The 22,323-nt window shown below is 39.5% G+C and overlaps 2 protein-coding genes across 6 annotated transcripts in view; one reads left to right on the top strand and one right to left on the bottom strand.

The window, feature by feature from the left end:
* Positions 1-15,272, bottom strand: part of camsap2a (calmodulin regulated spectrin-associated protein family, member 2a) — a 41,820-nt gene extending 26,548 nt beyond the window's left edge. For all 4 annotated transcript variants that reach the window (XM_075485574.1, XM_075485575.1, XM_075485576.1 and 1 more), the window contains exons 1-2: positions 14,621-15,272; positions 11,300-11,559 (exon numbers count right to left, since the gene is read on the bottom strand). In XM_075485574.1, coding sequence (XP_075341689.1) covers positions 11,300-11,559; positions 14,621-14,759 — 399 coding nt within the window. In that variant the 5' untranslated portion in view covers positions 14,760-15,272. The remainder of the gene's footprint in view (positions 1-11,299; positions 11,560-14,620) is intronic.
* Positions 15,273-15,974: 702 nt separating this feature from the next.
* ddx59 (DEAD (Asp-Glu-Ala-Asp) box polypeptide 59) lies at positions 15,975-22,255 on the top strand. 2 transcript variants are annotated; one of them, XM_075485572.1, is made up of 8 exons: positions 15,975-16,037; positions 16,341-17,177; positions 18,574-18,756; positions 18,848-18,937; positions 19,305-19,556; positions 20,492-20,644; positions 21,581-21,709; positions 21,912-22,255. In XM_075485572.1, the coding sequence occupies exons 2-8, from the start codon at positions 16,353-16,355 to the stop codon at positions 22,170-22,172; spliced, it is 1,893 nt and encodes a 630-aa protein (XP_075341687.1). In that variant the 5' UTR covers positions 15,975-16,037; positions 16,341-16,352; the 3' UTR covers positions 22,173-22,255. The 2 variants fall into 2 exon arrangements, with proteins under 2 accessions (XP_075341687.1, XP_075341688.1); XM_075485573.1 differs by lacking the exon at positions 21,912-22,255 and having other exon boundaries at positions 20,492-20,676; positions 21,581-21,705.
* The last annotated feature ends 68 nt before the right edge of the window (positions 22,256-22,323 follow it).

Here is a 22,323-nt window from a genome sequence, read left to right as displayed (position 1 = left end):
GGATTGGACCAGGAATCTAAATCCTCTTCTGTACAATACATCCAACAGTCTTCGGATGGATTCTCCCTTGTGGCTGTTGCCCTAGAAACAAGTGAATCCACCCCTTGTTACAAGACCCAGTTAGCTCACAGCAATTGGTAGACTTCGATGAATCACTGAATCATGTCATGTCATACGCTGCTCCACTATTTATTATTGTTGTAAGTTATTATACCTCACCATCCATCATACTATGATCAAGTGTGTTTTTGACTAGCTTACCTCTATCTGAGTAAACTGCTAAAGCAAATCATTCATCATCATCTCAAGACAATCAGAGTTTTTAATGTATTAAATTGGCTACATGCTGGAAGATGTTGGCTCTATTTCAGAAGGAACTATTGTGCAAGATCATGACATCTTTCTCCTAAAGGAATTGTGCAAGAAAAGGTGCGATAATCACTTCTGCAATACAATATGCACATTCTCCAGTTCGCAACATTAATAAAACTGTGTTTTCGAGGATTTTAAGTTCTGATTTTGTCAGTATAATGTTGAGTGAAAAATATCCTTTTTCTCAACATCAGTTCTTGTTGCCTGATTTCTATCTTTAGGAACACGGGCAGTAATCACTAGTTAGCTCATTGCAGTTGTTTGCAGTGACACAGAGGGCGTTCCATCTTTAAAGCAGATTTTCTCTTAGCTACAGCGAAAAATAACCCCTGAGAAGTGACACTAATGTATGATAAAAGTGTCAACGCTATCAATTATTAAAAAATACATTTCCATTTTGGAATTAATAAAGCATCATTGAACTTTTGAAACTAGCTTTTGAAACACGTGTGTAACTACTGAATAGAGAAAATGAAAGTTAGAAAGTTAGGCTGATTTTTTTTTTTAAACTTTCTTTTCTTTTTTTTTAATAAAAAGGTATTATCCTCACAAAGAACAGCTACTACAGGTCAAACAAAAGTCACAATAGATAATACACACAATATTATATGATTGACTTTTTCCCTAAAGTACAGCGTGACAAAATTATATTTAATAAGTTGGCAAATCTGATTGCATTTGGAGTGCTGAAATGAATTTCCGGTATGAAATCGCATTAGTCTAACATTTGAGTTCCACGATCTCTAATTTGGCTTCCAGGCAGCAAAGCAACCCCATTTAATGATACACTGCCAACTTGTTTCCAACTGGCCTTTATTTAGCCTGTCCAAACACTGAACAACATAATCCCACACCAAACCAAATGAACACGCATACACACAAATCTTCTGCAAAAATCCTTTTGCAGGCAATAGTCACAAATCTGTCTTTTTAGAACACAATTATAAACCCAATCTTAAAAAGGGGCCGAGGGACCGGCATTAACACTAGAAATACTCTCTTCTCTTCTCTCTTCTCCTGTGTAATTTGAGGATATTGATTTGTTTCTGCTGTGGTCTGATGAAACACAATAAACAAGGAGAAACAAGGATAATTAATCTTGTTTACTAAACCAAAGACCCACAGTCCCTAATCATATTGAATTTCAACATGGTAATATGTGGGAAGAAGATGTTAGTGTAGGACCAAGTGCTCATATTAAGGTGCTTCTGATACTACAGTCAAGCATTCGTTATAAAGTGACCACAACTTCTTTTCAGTATGTAAGGAAATCAACAATTAGCTGTGGTTTAGACAAACTATTTTTGCATGCATACCTTAAGAGCAAAACATTTGGTTTTATTAACTGTTAACAAAACAACATCCCTTTAAAAATGTAAGTAAAGGGATGATAGCATTTGAGACAGAGGATGATCCACTACAAAGACAATAAAAATTGTTGCTGAAGTATAGGGCAGATTTGTTACTTAAAATCCAATCGCTGTATGGTTACCTCATTTTGGGGTGTGCACTTGAGTTGCTGACTAATTTTTCAAAAAAGGTCAACAGACCCAATAATAAAGCCTCTGTGCTATTACAACAAAACAGCACCAAAAAGATAGGAACACATGAAAAAGACTTCAATAGATTAACAAAGAGATAGCTTTTCTTATTACAACAGATCTACCTGACATTTGCCACAAAGCTGTTTCCTCTGTTGTGTCATGGTACCTACCCTTTAGGTTTGCTGCACACATGTGCTTTCCTTCAACATTGCTCTGTGTCATCTTCCTCCAGCGGCACACATCTATAACTTGGAGCTGGCCAGCAAAAGCTCAGTGGTCAACATCAGCTCCACTGGGGCATTCAGTGATCAGATGCCTCGCACGGGGGTTTCTACGTGGCTGTAAGAAGGGTTAAAGGCGCTAACTGATTCTATTTGATTGATATCTTGAGATTAAAAACTGAGATTTAATCATTTAACCTCAAAATAATTGGATTTAAAGGTTGCTTCTCCTACGATTCATCCATTTTTCCATACGCTGACTATAAAATCCGTATTGACAATGATACCTCGTAATCTTACTCACAATTTGTAAAGTGTATTCATATTTTTTCTTTTTCATCTAAGCTGTTTGGGTCCATACAACTTGTACAGATTTCTCAGGAGGTATGACGACGCTGCTTCACAGTCAATATGCTGTTTTCATTGTACTGTTAAAGTGCTGGCTCTCTGGGGAAATAGGTAAGCTCCCCTCGTCCTTAAAAAAGCAATGATGGAAATCCTCCGTACAAGCTTAACTTATCACATAAGAGAATTACAAATATGAATCACAGAGACCTGCAAAGGACCATCTGTAACATAATTTCCGTCACAGTAATGTGTCAGAAAAAAATCTCCTTTGTCAGAGCTCTAAGCCGTTTGTAGGGACCTTACCATGGTGATCACAAGATGAATAATACATTCATCCTAACCCCTACTAAGGAGATGCTAAATGAAAGGTCTCTGCTAATTCGTTAGCTCCAACACAGAGACTTTATTTTACTGCAGAACGGGTTCGGGATTGAGGTAATGACTACAGGAAGGTCTTCCTGCGCCTTACATGGAAAGCTTACAGGTCTGCAATACATGACTACTGATCAGCCTGGGCCTGTTTTTAATTAGACCTCAAGGCTTCATTGATTATTTATAATATAAAACTTCCATGATACAAAGTGGGAGCAGAACATTTTAAGAAGTCGCCAATCTGCGGCCTCTCTCACATACACAACTGGGGAACTGCACGCATACACACAGTAATTTAACAGTAACTCGAAGGTTGATGTAATATTGAACTGCCGTCAGCTTTCAGCATTCCAGCTCTCCTGTTAAGGCTAAATACGGAGGCAGGTGACTAAAAATTGAATCCATCTAGCTTCAGGTAACTTCACGCCAACTCAGCTGGACATGGAAAATCACTCAGCTGTGCCTCTCTCTGGTCTTCTCCGGAGGTCTAAAAAGTACTGCAAAGGTAAAAATCCGTAATGTGTGCGAGAGGTTTTATATATATACACATATATGTTTTTTTTATGAAAAGGGAGAGAGCTTAAAATACAGCAAAGTTTAAGAACTAACTAAACTACAGTAACTGGAAATGTGACACTAAACTATACATTTACATATATACAAAGACAAAAAGACAAAGACAGAAGCAGAAAACCAGATCATAAGGTTTCCCTGTAAATCCACCAACTAATCAGGTAAAGGTGCATTTTACACAAGCTATTTGAATATCACAGAGCTCCAGTTTGAATTTGGAGCATTTCTCCACTATCATTAGCAGTTTCTTTTTAAAGCACTACTTTTGCTTTTCATATAGATTGATGACAGGACTTCTTTAATAGTCTGCCAGACTCAAAGCAGAAAAAAAAAAAAAAGTCACACACAATTTCAAACATGCACATTTTTGGATGTTTAAAATGCCAACTGTGAGGTCTGGCATCACTTGTGGGTATGAAGCTTTTAAGCAGCATACCTTCTCCCTCCATATGCTCCAAAACTAACCTAGCAATTATATAGAAACCTCAAAGGAAACCTAAGAGCAGTATCTGTGGACCGGATCGTGGCTACAAGCCAGTGCTGACAGACACTGGTAAGATGTCTGCACTCTACGTCATAACATCATCTTTCAAAAGCCCTCTGGGATGTAAAAAAATAAAGTCTGAGTAGTGAAAACAACATTTTGAACACAGAAAAATTAAAAGAAAAATCTAAATAGGTGTTTTAGTTTTAGTATGAGAAGATATAATTCTAACTTGCTTTGTATGTGACCTCGAATGGAATTTTTCCAAGAGCAAAATCAGATAAAACACTTAAGTCTTGCTTATTTGAGAGTTCAGCATTATCTAAGTCACATTTCTTTTTGTGTCAGGGGCTCTTTTCACACCGGTTGTTAAATCTGAGAACACTGCATTTCGCCATATCGTTTGTGAGGTAGAGTGATGGAGCGGACAAAGTTGCAGCGTCTGTGTGTGAGGGAGAGCCGGCTCTATGGAACTTTCTGCAACAAACACCTCTGACTCTGAGCATGCTCTTTAAAAATGACACACTGGGATGCTGCTTCGCCACCTCTGTTGGGTCAGCGTGAATAAGTAAAGTCATAAAAAAGTGGTTTTGTGAAGGGGGTCCTCTTTGAGGCAAAATAGCACAATCTCTCTCAGGAGAGACTGCAGATTATCTGCTAAGTATTACCTGATTTCACCAGGTGTTAAACACAGATCATGTGTTTCCATTCTAGCTGCAACAATTCTCCTTATTGTGGGAATGAATCACTTTTTAAACTATATGTTCGTGATGTCTTTATGGAAAAATGACAGTTGTTGATGTGTGCATGAACAAAGTATGTGAAAAAAGAATTTATTACCTGTGCATTTCCATGCTGTAATCCATAGCCTGCAGAACCTGCAGACTGAGAGCTCATTAGTGAAAAATAACCCTGCTTTAAAATCTAATGAGCTTTTTAGAAAAACACAGAAAAAACAGCTTAACGTGCTGCTATGATAAAAAGGAAGATAAAGCATGTAACACTGATATTGTAATGCACATATTATATAAAGAAATCAAAAAGATCAACGCATGACCGTGAAAGTCATCAGTACAGAGCGATGCAGCTCTCAGGCCATCACATGGCAACACATAGTGTGCCCACTGCTCATCCACCCATACTGTACTGCCTGGGAGGCATTGGACACAACATACTGGCTGTGACTTTGCTGAGGCTGACGAGAACAGACAGTGCTTGGACAGGCTTCCCCGTCCATCCTGCTGCTTCAGCTCGTCTTTGTTCATAAAACCATGAGGCTTGATGTTTTGAGTATTGAGCCTTCTGCCTGGCACTCGCATCAGCTTTCTCTTCTTCTGCATGTGAATGTGTGAGAAAGGAGGTGCTTCTACACATGAAACGCAGTGACTTAGAAACGCCACTCGCCTGCTTTTATGAATCCAATGTTTCAGCATTCTCAGAGCAGGGTGGTGCACACTACTAGTACACCACCGCACTCCACACATATATCTGCACATTTATACTGCACATACAAACTCACAGTGCTGGCACAAGCTGCCCCACTCTTGCACCCACCATCACACAAAAACACAACACCCTGCCTACTGGAGTGTAACCATGGGAACGAAGCGCCTCCCCGTACGGGTTATGATGGAAGCAGCAAAAGAGATGGGGAATAATGGAGGAAAAGTACTCCGTTTATACCATTAGTTAATGAATCAATCTGTTACATTGTAAAAATAATATTTGGGACACACGGTGTTAAGAGTGAGATGTGACTGGGATTAAAGTGGGCTCTAATAAATAGATAAATTATACTCTGAGCAAGCATTTGTTTTTAATTTAGTCTGAAAGCCAGTGTGCTGGTCCTGCGCTGTAATTTATCTGCAGCAATTAACCGGATCACGTTTGTTTTCTTCATTTCTCCAGATGACACGCAATCATTTTTGCAAATAGGCCTTGTCTAATAAATGTCAACAATAGAAAATCACAATCGGAAAATGTTTATTTTCATTAGAAAATATGGCTTCAGCCAAAGCCATATTTTTTGTTTTTCACACCACTAAAAAAATACAACTAGGAAATAACTAGGAACTAATTAACATATGATTTCCTGTCAGGACACTGTGTGTGTTATTGTATTGAGAAAGTATAACAGATGTGCCGCATAAATATCAACAGCCTTGATCTAAACATGGCAAATAAATAATTATATATATATATATGTATAAAACATAGTTTGGGAGCACAATTAAAGTAAAATTTAGAATGATTCCCCACATAAAGCAGCAACATGTCTGCTTTATAGCGCATCTAAAATCAGCCGCAGAGGCAGCCCACATGTAGCTAATAATAAACCACACGAGGTCTTATTATCAACATCCACAGCATAGAAGCATCAGCATCTGATTCATATACATGAAAAACAGCAACATGACCCATTTACAGCTGCTTTATCAAATAATAAAGTGATGGCATCCATGGTTCAGCAGCTTCACATAAAAATGATTCTCAACACATTAAGTACCAACTTTCGAGATTTTTCTGGAACACGTTTCCCACCTCCTCATAACTATCCTGCCAAGGTTAGGAATCTCATCACATGATAAACTTAATAGTAAATTACACTTATAACAAGAGTCGTACTTATTTCATTAGTGTACTTATACCAAAAACATCTCCAATTTTTTTATTTTTTTTATTCACACATATTTGATTTAGGATAACTGATTAGAATGCAAAATAACACTGCCTGAAACCCTGCTCCTATTTCTTAGGAAGATGTGGGACTTACTGCCTTACCATTTACACTGAAGCTGTGGCTGATCAGTTTGAGTGGGTCATCCACTTCTTTGTGGGATGCTCGATCCTCAGCTCCTTCTGTCCATGTGTCAGTATATTTGAGCAAGATAGAGAACCCTCCCTTTCCCCCCGATGCAGCATCTGTGTGTGAATGTATGTGTGATAGAGAATAATGCTGCATGTGCTGCTTGATGATATGTCTGAATGTGGCTTGTACTGTAAAGTTACTTGTATGTCGTTCATATGACTGGAATGATGCTATTTAAAAGCCATTTACCTTACGAGTAGGAAAAGACTTTGATCAATTTGCATCAATTTGCTTCATCTTCTCCAAATTAACACACACTGCATCTTTGTGGGGCTAATTCGCCAAGACTTGGCAGGGTCAGTATGAGCAGTGATTACTGATGATGAATATTACTGCAGTTACCCTCGAGCAAGACAGTTCACTATCACCCTACAAGCCTACTGATCATACTGTGATCTGACTGTGGTGACAAGTTATATAATAAATGTCAACCACAGTTTCTTGTTTGTACGTTGAATTGCTTCAGGTTGAATTAACCTTACTGCTAATCTACACACGCATCAGATGTGATGCTTCGTATAAATGTACAAAAACACAGATCTTATTTTCATTCTACATCCAGATTCTTTGGCTTTTTCTGATTTGATGTCACTCATTACATCTGAAGCAATTTCCCCATGGTAACAAACTGACTTTGGACAGGGATATGTCCATTATTGGTTATAATGTCAAATGCAAATTTATGTTTTGCTACTGGTGAAAAGATGCCCAGCAACAATCTGAAGTTGCTGTCTGCTGATTGCAAACTTCGCAGATAAAGGTTTTTGTTAATATCCATTTGCAATTATTGATGTCACATTGGTGCTTCCCACGGGCTCTAATGTATCATGCTAGAATAATATTTTCAGAACGTCGGCCCACCTCCACATCTCTCCTCGTTCTCTGTGAGCACTTTAGGTGGAAGAGTGAGCCTGCGATACAGAATGTGCGTAGGCGGCTGAGTGGGTGCAAGCTGCGACTTGGATTCTGCATTTTCACATGCAGAAATCCGTCACATGGCACAAGAGAGAAATAAAACAGCACATAATAGTGGTGGAAAGATAGCGGGGCGCAGAAATATAAGACTAAGCGGAGAATAGAAAATGTCAGCGTGCAGAGTTGTGACACCAGCATCAGACATCATCAGCATCTCACTCTTCTGCTGACCGGCCCACTCAGGCTGCCTTGAACATAATCTAAAGTTGCTGATTCAGAAAATTCTGGTTTCTTACACCAACTGCTAAGTTGAAAAGGATGCTTATCTAAAATATCAGGAAGCAGTATTTAATGAGGAGCAGCTTACATTTCCACTGCAGCTAGGTGCTCAGTCTGTTCCTGTTTTACAGGCAACTACAGAAAATATGGCTTCAACTACAGGCAACTACAGATCAAGAACTAGTGACCTTCTCCTCTTTAGGTTTTTTCTAAAACATATCAAAATAGCAAACCATCCTCCCGTAGTCATTTTTCCACTGCGTCTGCTCTTCTTTCTTCTCCATCACACCTCAACACGAGCAGAGCATATACAGCCTCCTTGTCAGCCGCGTCAGAGTTTGACACAGGTCTTAATAATTTATAGCTCAGATGTGCAGCAGGTAAACTCCAGACCTCAGAGCGAACAATACTGATACTGACTTGACTGAGATGAACATTTCTAAAAGCGAGATGCATCATATAGGTCTTGTGTGCTTCAGGTTCTGGAACAAAAGATGCATTCAGTGTGAGGAAGACGAGGACGATATGGAGAGCATCTCGGAAAAAAGCAAAACAGGATCATTAAGAATGTTAGAGGGTGAGGAAGTACACGAGGGAGAGGAGGCAGTAAAACTGGATAGGTGAGCAAGAAGGAAGAAAGGAGGAAAATAAGAGATAACTTGTGAGGGGATAGGAGAAGTAACTAAAGGGAAAACAATGTAAGAAGAAAAGGTGCAACTCTGGGCAGCAGAGGGAGACGAAGGAAAAAGACAGTTTCACCCTCTTCTATCAACTCATTTTCACATTAAAAGAAAAAGATACAGACACTGTTGTTCACCACTGAGTCAAGAACTTTGCTGGGTTAAAGTGTGAACCTCTTTTACAGCCCCGGGACACAAATTCAACCGTAATCTCTGACAAGAATCGATCCATCCATACAGTGTCAGACAGACACTAAAACTGTGCACTCGTCAGTGCGCTGCTAAAATCACAGCAACATTTTACATAACAGAAATGCACTTTTAGAGGCTAATGTACTCCAAAGCTTTGAAAAAAGATTTGATCTGCACACTTGAGCAACAGAGAGTTGCAGGGAGACAGAAAAACAACAACAGAGAAAAAGGGATCCTGCACGCTATCATGCAACTGAGGCTTTATTTGCAATCTGCCTGGCCGTCATCAGGTATATGGACTTAGAATATCCTCGTGTCTATGTATCCAGTCCCCTATCCAATCAGACAACAAGATTCCTGTTCATGCAATCACATTGAAACCAGTGGTTGACAGTACCGGAGTACATTTACTTGAGTACTGTACTTAAGTAAATTTTTTGAGTATCTGTACTTTACTTGAGTATTTTTTTTTTTTGGAAACTTTCACTCCACTACATTTCAAAGACAATTATTGTACTTTCGACTCCACAACATTTCTGGGAAGCTTGTCGTTACACATTCCTTTTAGGCTTTGTAATCCGCCGTTGCTGTTTTTCTTTCCTAAAATGCAATTGGCCACACCAGAGTGGTGTAAAAAGATCTGGAGTCTCAGCAGAAAACTGCAGCACGGCTGCAAGGCTGTTTTCTGCCGAGACTACGAGAGTGTTTTGAAAACTGAAGATATTCATCAAAGCAGAGATGTAGTTTGTTCGCGATAATGGACTCAACAGTAAACTTCTGCTCCATAGTGAATGTGTGGGGAGAAAAAAAAAGGCTCTCCTGTTTTTTGGGTGGGGATGTTTTAAATACATTTTTTTAATGAAAATAACTGTCCTTATTATTTTTTATTTAATTTTAATACTGAAGTTTTTACAGGTGGTACAGCCTTTTTGCAGCAGAGTGGTACAAAAAGTCAGTACATCATCAGGTGGTTTCAGAGAGTTACATGGTTCTGTAAAAGCACCCAGAAAACAGTACAGCAATGTACTGATATAACAAAATGTACTTTGTACTTTTGAATACTTAAGTATTTTTAAAAGTCAGTACTTCAGTACTTTAACTTGAGTAAAATTTTGACCGAGCAACTTTTACTTGTAGTTGAGTAAGATTTGACCATAAGTATCAATACTTTGACTCAAGTACTGGAGTTGAGTACTTTGTCCACCACTGCATAAAACAAGGAAACTGCATTACTTTCCATATAAAGCAGCAGCTCAGCTTTGCCAGATTCTTATGAAACAACTTCAACATTTGGCCATCTAATTTAGACCCAGTACTCGATGTGAATTAACAAAATAACAACAAATACAGGAACAAGCCATGAACGGACTCATAAATCAACAAACAACACGCACTGCTCCCAATCACAACTAAATACACATGAGCAGCATATTTAACATCCGGACCCATTAGAAACACTTGATGAAACTCTCTAAACCTCTCAGAACAGGAGCTAATGTAATGAAATACTGATTGTCTTCACAATATAAAGTGTTTAGAAATTCAAACCCCAACAAAATTTAAATAACTTGTAAATTAGCATAGAAAGGAAATTAGCCCAGCAAGAGTCTACAAACAGACTGCAGGCACACTGTGTGCTAATTGTGTCTAGATTGCTAATCGTTGAAGCAATAAAGCCTCCAATTGAGATTCTGCCCCAAAATAACGAGGATGCCCCATCGTCACTCACTAGGCATGCTAAGTCGTATAATTTCCAACACTGAAAAGACAACGATAATGCAGGCTCTTATGTGGGGACAAAAAACAGACAAGGGCAGGAAAGGCCTTGAATTCCAGGTAAGTCTGGGCTGTTTGGTTATCAGTCTGAATCTCCAGGATATTAGAAAATCTGTCTGGGAAGTAAATAAGTTGTGCTTTTTTGTCTAATATACATTGTTGTGATGGCCTGTTGCACTTTTTTCTTGGGGTGTTTCATAAAAACTGTTCAAATCGACAACTCTGGACTTTAGGAGACAGCGCTCTCCATCCCTCTCAACTTATTTGCCGAGGAAACAAGTGAACCACTTCCTATTTATACTGACTCTACAGGTCAATCTAATTGGTTTATTACACTGACTTTAAATTTATAAATACGCTGAATTAGTCAAGTTTTTTTTATTCTTTAAAGAAATCAAATAAAAGCAACAGAAACATTTTCAGAGAGAAACTTTGATGACCAACATATTAAACTATTGGAGCTCAGAGCTTGTAGCAACATACGGCCACCGTCTGCGACAAACATATGTGAATACAAGTATGACTTCCTGTTGTTTTTCTTTTTTATACCCATGTTCCTGGTTTACTTAAGTTTAATAGACACGCTGGATGGAATTATCGAATGAGGAAATATTGTGTGCACGAATCATCCCTCAATTACTGAGAAAAACAATAATTTAAAAAAAGTTTCTTACCATTTGCAAAGGCCTCTTTCGCAGGTCCCTCTCAGTGACCAGTCTCTCCTGATCAGTGACGTAGAGACCACGCTGAGCCAGTGCTTGGATGACAGCATCGTGACCCAGCAGCGGCTTGGCAGCGGCGCTCTTCAGGATGAGGCTGCCGGCCCTGCAGTAGAGGTCTGCCGAGAGCAGGAGGCTGGCCACGGGAGGCTTCAGGTGCTCCTGCTCATACTGGTCTGTGTAGAAGGGGTCCCTCAAGTCTGCAGGGATGCTGTCTGCGTAGCAAAGAGGAGAGATGACTTTCTCTCTACCATGCTCAACAGGAATAACATGGCACTCGTGTGTTTGATCTACTGCACTTTAGATATCAACCTGCTGGCAGCCAGTAGCATGTTTGGATTCCTAAATCAGAATAGTACCATCACCTCTGACAAAATCCTGCCCCATCGGGACAGGAGGTAACAGAGGTTAAAGGAGTAGGCTACATATTGTGAAATGAGGGAAACACGCACAATGCACAACAATATTTTTTTCTCGCAATGCATAAACTAGACGAGTTGAATAATCCATAATACCATGAAGGAAACAGCAGGTTAAAAAGAAAAAATGTAATAAATAAATTTGGAAAAAAATTTTTTAAACACCAAATCTGCCAAATTCTAAGAACTGTTTTCCTTTAAGGGTGCCACCTTTTTCCATCGCCGTGGTTTGACAATATCTTGACGTGGATATGTGATGTGAGCACAGACCTCAGTGTTGCTATAGCAACTGCAGGAGGAGTGAAAACTGATCGATTCATCCAGGCTTTATCTCCCTGGGAACACCCTTCTCGCTGTTGGCTTCATCAAAGAGAGTGCCTGCGCATGTCCATCGCCTCAGGAAAGTCCATCGTGATGAAAACTGTTCTTTTGTTTGTTTTTTTATCGCCTTTGTCCTGCATGTTCATGAGCAACGTTTGCTAAACGGGGGATGCATTTTAATAAAGTTAATAACAGTAACTTTGCTTCACACAGCCAGGCTGACCGAGGCTCTTCTTTTCCTACAACTGAACAATAACACCACGATTAAGTGGTCTCAAATGAAATGCTGTGTGTGAAAACCTTAAAATACATTTTCACACTCGAGATGAAGGTTATCACCGAGTCAGATCTCAATTTTGATAACTGCTATGAGTGTGTGTGTGTATGTGTGTGTAAGCAGACAGAAATATGCCATGGAATGAGCCACGGTGACTCTTTTGCTCACAAATGTTGCTGCCTATCCCACAACACATGAACACTCCCACTAAAGTAAATCCAAATCACCTGCTTTGACAGACGATCATAAAAAAAAAAAAAATCTAAACGTGGACATGGAAGCCACAGATTCCGAATCTAACAATAATATAAGTATGTACACGTAAGCTTATACTGTAATTATGCTGCAACCTTCAAATACTTAAGTATCTTTTATAGTATCTAAAGCTTTGCTTCTGCCAGTAGGTCTGCACAGCCTTCTTTCAAATCTGCACTATTTCATTCAGTTGTTGACAAAAGACCAGAGTGACCCATGTTCGGAGTTAAATGGTTCCAGCAAAATCAAAATAGTCTAGTCCAGAGGATGTGGAAAGGATTACTTTCAGCCAAGGTCACAATGAACCTTATCTAAGCTCAGGATCACTACATTAAAACAGTTATGTCAGTGTTCAACAAGTCATGCCAGCAGATGATCTGCTGTGCGGCTCGCATCTTTTACACACACGACCATGTATTCTTGATGCGTTTCCCGTATTATTGCATTGAGACCAGATGCATGTGCAATATTCAGAGCAGCGTAGGCTGGGATCTAGCCATGAGCCAGCTCACTCTGTCTTACTCTCTTCCCTCCTGCTCCCTCTGGAAGGCTGTATTTTTGGAATCAGCCCATTTCATTCAGTCCTGATTGAAAATACATAGAGGATCTGCAAGGGATCTCATGTTTGCTGGTCTATTACAAAACAGCAGCAAAGAGAAATACACTCAAACGAACTGAGCTGTGTGGTTGTTTCAGAGCTGAAAAGGAAGCAGAGTTTATGACCATACCATAGCTACGACAACAGAGATTCAATGATTACTGAAGAAATGGATGGAAAAGAAGAAGAGATGGCCAAATGATCCAACAGAAAGGAGCTTCATTTTTCATTTATTATAGCAGGCTTGCTATTCCTGAATAATGACTGTTCAGTCTGTTTGAATCAGTAATAAAACCCCGAAAGCAACACTTATTGTCAATTGTGTTTTTTGCATTAACTTAAAACAGAATCATTTTGGGAGGCCTAGAAGCCATTACTTTATACTCTACTGTTAGGTTCTTCCTTTCAAAGGTCTGGTCACAAATACAGCTCTTATCTAGCGGACTGAAGTAAGGACTGCAGTGCTGTTTTGCCACCCACTGTCAAACGATACAGCTGTTGACCTCTGGGGAAACACTCCTTTTTATGAGGAGATTGTGTTTTGGGGGAAATACTCATCTCAGATGAACACCCGCATCACCACAACATGACATGCATGCTAAAATCTGTCTCAGATCACTTGCCTTTTTTTTTGTTTCCACTGTATTTTTGGAGATGTGGGTGGGATTCATCAGTATATAGCCTAGCTAGGCAATATCCCTACATTACCTGCATCCGTAACCAGTTATTACAAATCTCATATTAAATGGCATGAAATATCAGAAATCTATTTGTTGAAGACTTTGCTTTAGGTCAGGGTTGATATTGTATATTGTCAGAGAACTGTGCATACTGTAACTACGGTAACAAGCACAAACGCACTGCACACCAGGTAAAACAGTTTATTATACCTGACGGTACAACTGATTATTGTCTCGTGATGGTTAATGACTACACATGTAATTGTTTCAATTGCATCATATTTTGCTTCAAACAAATACAAGCTTTGTGTGCTGTGTATGCCTCTGAGAATTAAGTCCCACACGTGATACCTCTCCTTCTAATTTGGACTTGAATGCAGCTCCCTGAAGGTCACACAATCTGAAACAAGTGGAACACAAATCTCAGGATACTCACTCTCCAGCTACCCTGCCTCTTAACTGATACTTCTAATACTTTTTTTTGTCACAGGATATGACAGTAAGGTGACCAATAGTCGGTAGCAACAAACAATAGTGTTTATAAATCTGCAACTGTGGAAAACTACTGATGGTGTTAATTCAGGCAGGCCTTGTCTGTGACAGCGACTGGATTGTGTTATGGTCTATTAAGATCTGCTATGCTCACAGCATGTGTCTAATTGATGAGGTGGTGATGAATACAGAAAAGCTCTCATGCTGCATCTGTGTGTGCAGGGCTGCACCTACCTGTCCCGTATGCTTTGGCCACCAGCCATGTGAGGCTGCAACAGATTTTGGCTCGAGAGAAGTCATAGTGCTCAAAAGGCTTTATCGCTGGAGCAGCGAAGGTCTTCTTCACGTCTCTGACGTCCTGAACTTCACCCATTTTTCTCCCGTTATTGTCCAGCTGAACCCTACAAAGCAACACAACGGGAACGCATCCCACTGTTGGAATTCATGGAAAAAACAATTAAAGGTTCTAAATTGAAGAGGTGAAAATGTCTTTTCCACTGATTATTCACAGCTTCTTTCAGTCATAAAATGCTAGGCCAGGTCTTTTTTTTTTTTTTTTTTCTCCTAAGTCTTTTTCAGTCTCGTTGACACAATGAGTCGCTTCTCTGGGTGTTAATCATCCATTCTGCTCTCTACCAGTTGAAATGGACTCCGTCGGACCAAGCCAGGTATCCGATGATTTCAGAAGAAAAAATGTTCTTCGACTGGAGTAAAACCCGCAGCCTTTCCATTATTTTGATAGTTTTGGAGCAATTGGCTTCTTCCTTTCAAAGCCATATTACACTGGAAAAATAACATACGTATTTAGGATTTCCCCCTCAATTAGTCTCATAGAGCCTTGAGATGCAGTTGTTCAGCCGCACCAAGGCTCTCCAGCTCTGCACCTCTGTTGTGCAATGCGCATGTGCAAATGGTATCTTCAGGTTCTGTCGGAAAAGTTGGTGTTGGAGTTGAAGTTCTTGAAATTTCTTCAAGCAACATGGTATAAAATTGCATCTCCACGTGTATCTCTTGATTTGTGTTTGATTTTATTATGTTTTTCAAACTCCATATGTTTTTTTTAGGTGTCATACCACTAAATGCTAATCATGCTGCATTTTTTTTTTACTCTACTCTTAATTAATACCAAGGATTACGACATTCCATCAAACAAACCGTACACAACGTAACAGTACAGTATATGCCTACAATTGATACGTAAGACATTTTAAGATGACAAGTAATCATTATTATTCTCATTTATTGGTAATATGCTGTCTAAAAATGTGTAACGGTACGCAATAACGCCTTTGCGTTACTTTTGGCTTTACGAGAACATATAAATGTGCCATATAAAGAATACAGCATGCTTAGAATTGGCAAGAAAACAAATGAAGTTGTTAAAATAACGTCCTAGAAAATGTTCGCTTCTGTGTTGTGATTATTCGTGATTATTCCCCCACGAGAAGTCCAATTCCTTCTGGGTTCATAACACAAGACATTACACTGGAAGACTCAGAAATTTTTCACGGTAAAATATGCTATATGTCTTTTAGGTTTCCACGCAAAGAAAACGAAAAAAAATTCATTTCCCAGCGTGCAAAGCTGTAATACGTCATAAGTGTGCGTCGGTGATTGTGTTTTGAACCGTTGGAGGATTTTACACGGAGAGGTATGTAAAGTTCAGACTTTTAATCGACAAACGATTCACTTTAGATATGTCTCAGCATTTATTAGATGTGGTGTAATGATATTTATATAGATGTATTTCAAAAAATAAAAACAGTAAATTGTTCGTCACACTAGTTAACATCGGCTTTGTTAAACATTGAGTGGCAATATAATGACAGGAACAATTAGTTTTACTACCTTTATGTAATTATGTTCTCTTCAGTTCATGGTTTAAGTTTATACCTTTATATCGCTTAAATTGTAGACCTGGTTCTGAATTACCTCTGCTTCCTTGTGGTTACAGGTTCAATCAAACATGTTTATGCCAAGAGCCCTGAAAGTGAAGAGACCAGCCCAGGAGCCAGGCCAGGTTTTAAATAAGAAAAGCAAGATTGTTCAGGAGGAGGGTAAAGAAAGTAGTTCAGAGATACCTGTGCAAAAGGAGGAAGCATGTGACGAGAAGAAACCACAGCATGAAAATGTAAACATATGTGGAGACTCTGCACCTTTGAAAGATGGTGATACACATGAAGATGGACATATGTCCTCTTCGGATGATGGGGAAGAAGAGGAGCCAGTCAAATCTTTTAAAAAGAGCCAGAGGTGGCCTGAGCCAGGAGAGCCTGTCTGTGTGATGTGTGGTCGCTATGGGGAGTACATATGTGATGCCACTGATAATGATGTTTGCAGTCTTGAATGCAAAGCCAATCATTTAGTGAAAATGGGAATGGGTACTGGGGCAGATGCATTTAACGGTAAGGACAAAAACATTGGTGAAAGGACTCCTCAACCTCAAGCAGCTGACACTGGTGGTACAGGTGTAAGTGAAACATGCTATTCCTATAGTGAAGATCCATTCATATCGGGTCTGACGGATGAGCAGGTGGAGCGAATCAGACAGGAGCTGGGCATTAAAACTCAGGGGAATGATGTCAAGAGACCCATTATTGAATTTGAACATTGTGGCTTCCCTTCCACATTAAATGGCAACCTGAAAAAGGCTGGTTATGAGGCACCCACACCGGTTCAGATGCAGATGGTGCCAGTTGGTCTCACAGGACGGGATGTGATTGCCAGTGCTGACACAGGATCAGGAAAGACTGTTGCATTCCTGCTGCCAGTGGTAGTGAGGGCACTGGAGGTACAGTAATACATCTAACAGTTCATTTGATATTTGTTAATATCGACAGAAATTCAAGTAATTTAACTGAACACTCCCACCAACAGGATGTTTATTGATGCATAGGAAACATTATCTGTAGGACGCAAGGCGATAACAACAATCTGGCAGCGGTGGTGATGTTTAACGATGAAGATCAGTAGTAATTTTTACATGCTGATGTCAGATGGATTACTAACCCATACACACCATAGGTGTCAACAGAGTAGACAGCGTAAACACAGTCGGATGTATGTGCACCTCTGATTTTTAAGCAAAGAATCCCCAACATCCTCAGAAATCAATGCAGATGACCTGACTTTATATTATCTGAACATCTTTTTCTGTAAAATGTTTGTTACTGAAGAAAAGAAAAATAAGAAAAACTTGAATGATATGAAATAAAACACACGCATGATGGACCGTGGACACATTATTGGCACCTTTTACTGATATCTGGTTGCAGAACCTTTTGGCTGCCTTCAAATCTTTCTTGCAGCTATCATAACGTTTCTCTCTTCCACTGTGATCTATTCAAGTTGCTCCCTAATTTCTGAGAATGTTTTGCCAAGGGCAGATGTAAGCCAATTGTCAATTGAAAATATGAGACTTAAGTCAAGTCAGCTGCTGGCCGATTTAGATAATTCAGACCTAAGGCTTCATGTTTGGGGGGGTAAAAAAGCACATATATATGGTAGCGGTGAATGGGTTAAAACAGTTTCTTTTGGATATGCGTGTCTCTTTTCTGACACTTCGTGACACATTTTACTCTGGAAAGCGTTGATCATTTTCTGATTTCAGATTTTATTCTTCATTTGATACATAAAATGCCTCTAGTAGCAGAAGTAGCAATTACCCAACATCATCGTAGTAGCTTCAACATGTTTCAATGTCTTTGTCATTGAAAAAAATAAAATTAAAATAAGAGCCACGAATAACTCCCTTTTGATCCAGTAAAACTCGTTATTCACTCGTTTTATGAGTTTTTAACACACATACATAAATTAAATATATGCACACACAAGTTTATAGTATTCATTTCCTTAATATCCACCGTTCCAAAGCACCAGCAATACGGAGCTTTTTGGAAAATTAAAAAAAGAAACCCACCATGTCAGGAGAATTACTCTAATTTGTATTATTGGGGGTTACTTTCTTGCTAAAAGGCAAGAGCTGATTCGGTTTGATAATAGGCATCTGCCTTTCTGAAACAACCCCTTGAGAAACTGTATAAACTGCACTCTACGTAACAATGATTTGTTTCTGCAGAAGAAAAAAAGAAGTGCTCTTAAGGAAAACAATTGTACAAATAATGGTAAGAAAAAAAATGAGGCATTTTCTTAAAGACAGAGGATCGTTAATGTCAATTCTATTTTAGATTCCAGCGCACAGTGTGTGCAGCCCTGTGGCTCTGATCCTGACCCCCACCAGAGAGCTGGCCATTCAGATAGAGAGACAGGCCAAGGAGCTGGTGATAAGGCTGCCCAACATGAGAACTGCGCTGCTGGTGGGCGGCATGCCACTTCCCCCACAGCTCCACCGTCTCAAGAGCAGCATCAAAGTACAGTACCTTTTTTTTCCCTCCTCACCCAGTCAAAGCATTGTCTTTTCAATCATTTACATCATTTAGTTATTTTCTTAATCTCCTTTAGATTGTCATAGCTACACCTGGGAGGCTGATTGAAATCCTGAAGCAGAAAGCACTGCAACTTCATAAAGTGAGAGTTGTGGTGGTCGATGAGGTAAGACGAACATAATCAAAGTTATTTTTTTTGCATTCAGAGATTTCCAGTCTCAAATTTTTTGTGCCTTTGTTTAAATTTGAATGCATCCACAAATGACTGATGCTTCAGCTGTTTTAAGTTTTCTGCATCCATGGATCACTGATGCACATCGACTGACTTTCATTTGTGGTGGATGTGAAGTGATTTGACCTAAATTTGACATCATGACAAACAACATTAATCTCAATTTATATCACATAAAATGCTATAAAACTCAGGATTTATTATAATATCTGTTAATGCATGTTTACAATGTAGCGACTATTCAAATCAATTAGAAAATGGAGAAACTGCTGGAACAGGAATCTTGTGGCGTCTCGTGTAGGTTGACACTATGTTGAAGATGGGCTTCCAGCAGCAGGTGCTGGAGGTTCTGGATCAAGTCCCCGAAGAACACCAGACTCTGCTGGCATCGGCCACCATCCCAGCAGGGACAGAGGAGCTAGCTGCTCGGTTGGTCCACAACCCCGTTCGCATTGCCATCGGTGAGAAGAACCAACCCTGTTCCAACGTCAGACAGATCCTGCTTTGGGTGGAGGAACCCTCCAAGAAGAAGAAGCTTTTTGAGATTCTCAATGTAAGAACTGTCTTTAAACTTTTTGGGGAAAAAAAACAACCAATTCAGTTCAAATCTCAAAAGGGTGACTTTGGGTGGAGTATCACTGTAAGCTCACTTTATTTTCTTATTTGTATTAGTTTGAGTGTAAATGTACTCTGAGAGCATAAAATTGTTTGGTAGGGTTAAAGCACACATGTTTTTTTTTTAAAGTTTATGTCCCGTTTTTGACCTACACTGGTACCAGCTTGGTATTTTTAACCTCAAAGTTGGAGGAGGGAGTTTGACCAGTCTCCCCACAGCTCCATATTTAGACAGTCATTACTGAAGCTCTGGCCCCTCTCTGGAGGAAATGGGTGGGTCCGGAGCCGTGGCCCCACTCCAGGAATCCTAGCAGTGGTTTGCACCATATAAACAAGACCAATAAGGTCTGCTTGAGTTAACCCTGTGAATAAAGTGTCGATAGACCATAGTTTAAATAACAACAACCTCTTATATATAGAGGCAAGTTACTTTATGGTGAGTTGTTGTGAACAGGCAAAAGTGAGTGGAGGATCAAACTAAAACTCTCTGGTGACTGGAAAGAATCCCACTATGAACACTTCACTTGCTGTAGGAAAAAAACATACAACGACATGTATATATGATGTGCAAAGGCGTCTCTGGCTGGTTCAGGTATGAATGGCAACAAATGAATTAAGAGCAGGTAATTTGGAAAGTTTGCATTCTATCTTTTAATGCCGAGTAGACAGTCATTACTACAGAGATCATCTGCTGGAGAGTTTTGACTTTTTTTTCCCCTGAAGTTTGGAAGTCAGCCCACTAGCATGGTGATATATGCACACAGTTAATATACATACAATGCATGTACAGTCTGTGTTCGAGTTACTGTAATATCTGTTTGAGGAAACTGATAAAAATCTCACCCAGAACCTTTGTTATTCTTGACTTTCCAGGATGGCAAACTGTACCAGCCTCCTGTGGTGGTGTTTGTCGACTGTAAACTGGGGGCTGATCTGCTGTGCGAGGCGGTCACCAAGGTGATGGATCTCACTACCGTGGCAATCCACTCTGACAAGAACCAGTGGGAACGTAACCATATCCTGAGGGTGAGACCAGTGGGCAAGCAGAACATGCGCAAGTACATGAACAACGGTGCTCCTATGTTTGCTGGACAAGAGTCATGCACCTGAACTAATTGTAGCTTGAAGACCACAAACACACACAGCTCTGACTTAACTTAACAGTTGACTGCAAGACAATACCATTAGAAGTGTAGAAAGGCTGCTAATTTTCATTTAATTCCTTCACTTTTGGTAAGACTAATAATAATAATAACAAAATACATGAATAAAAAACGAAGTAGACCAGAACTACTGTAGATAAAATAAACCCTAAACTTGAGACTGAATTGCAATGGTAGAACATCAGATACATGGACAAACAGTTCTCAGACAACACCTACTATTAATGTCAGAGGCGTGAAGTCAGCAGAGTTATGAAGCTGTCGTATTGACTAAATCTGACTGCAGACCGATATGAACACCTTTTTGGTTGGTCTTGCTAGACAAATTGTTTTCAGGACCATATTTTGCTTATCATACACACAAAAAGACAGGTTCAGTGTTGAGACTGCCAAAGGAACACAAAAGCAGAGGAGTGGGGAATCACGTAGTCAGATGGACATGGACCAAAGTAATCCAGATTAACACTGTATTATTGGAAACGAATCGATTTATACTTGCACAAAGGAGTTTCTAAGATTATGTTATTTTCACGTTGACCAATCAGGTACCAGGTCAAAATGTACTAGCTGTATTTAAATGTCATATTTCTGGTGTTTTGGTAAGCTTTTGAATCTCCACTCTGGTGTAATATATTTGTCAGGTGCTCCCAGATTGATTTAAAAAAAAAAAGTGGACAAGCTATTGAGTCCACTTGAGTTTGAAGTAATATTTAAAGGCCTGCTCTATGAATCACTGTGTACTTACAATGTTAGCAGTGCAAAACCAGTATACAGTGTGATATTTGCTCCGTTTCTTCAGGGTCTTTTGGATGGAGACTTTGAAGTGGTTATCAGTACAGGTGTGCTAGGCAGAGGACTGGACCTTGTCAACGTCAGATTGGTGGTTAACTTTGACATGCCAAACACGATGGATGAATATGTTCACCAGGTTAGTCAATCAACACTGCATCACTCATTTCGGTTGACGGTTAAATACAGCAACTCTTAGTAACTAGAAGTTTAAAAAGGAAAAACGCAATACCTTCCTAATGGTGGGATTTGGAAGTCCTTTGTACAAAGATAAATAGCAGGGTTTTTATCTCCACAGTTAATAAAATTTACTGTTGCCTTCTTTATTTCTTACTTTTCAGGTGGGCAGAGCAGGGAGGCTTGGACACAGGGGAACAGCCATCACTTTCATCAATAACAACAACAAGCGGCTGTTCTCTGGGGTGGTGAACCGGGTCAAACCCACTGGGTCCATTCTACCCCCTCAGCTCCTAAACTCACCCCATCTCCACGAACAGCAGAGGAGGGAAAGACAGAAAACCAGAACGGGACCAGAGGACACACTGGTTACCAAGAACAACCTCCTAGACATCATTAAGAAACATGACCGTCGCAAGAAGTAACCGATTCTTTAAATCATTGGTGCAGCAGACCGGGCTTATTTGTAAATTAAAAGCTGTGATGTTTTGTTTCTATATTGTTTGAAAAAAAAAAATAAAAAAAAAAAATAAAATGAAATAGAAAAAATATGGATTTGATGTATTGTAACTTAAT

Source organism: Odontesthes bonariensis, chromosome 15 (genome assembly GCF_027942865.1).
Source record: "Odontesthes bonariensis isolate fOdoBon6 chromosome 15, fOdoBon6.hap1, whole genome shotgun sequence".
NCBI classification, from domain to species: domain Eukaryota; kingdom Metazoa; phylum Chordata; class Actinopteri; order Atheriniformes; family Atherinopsidae; genus Odontesthes; species Odontesthes bonariensis.
Note: the sequence above shows the minus strand (reverse complement) of the source record. Positions and strands in the feature narration are given on the sequence as shown.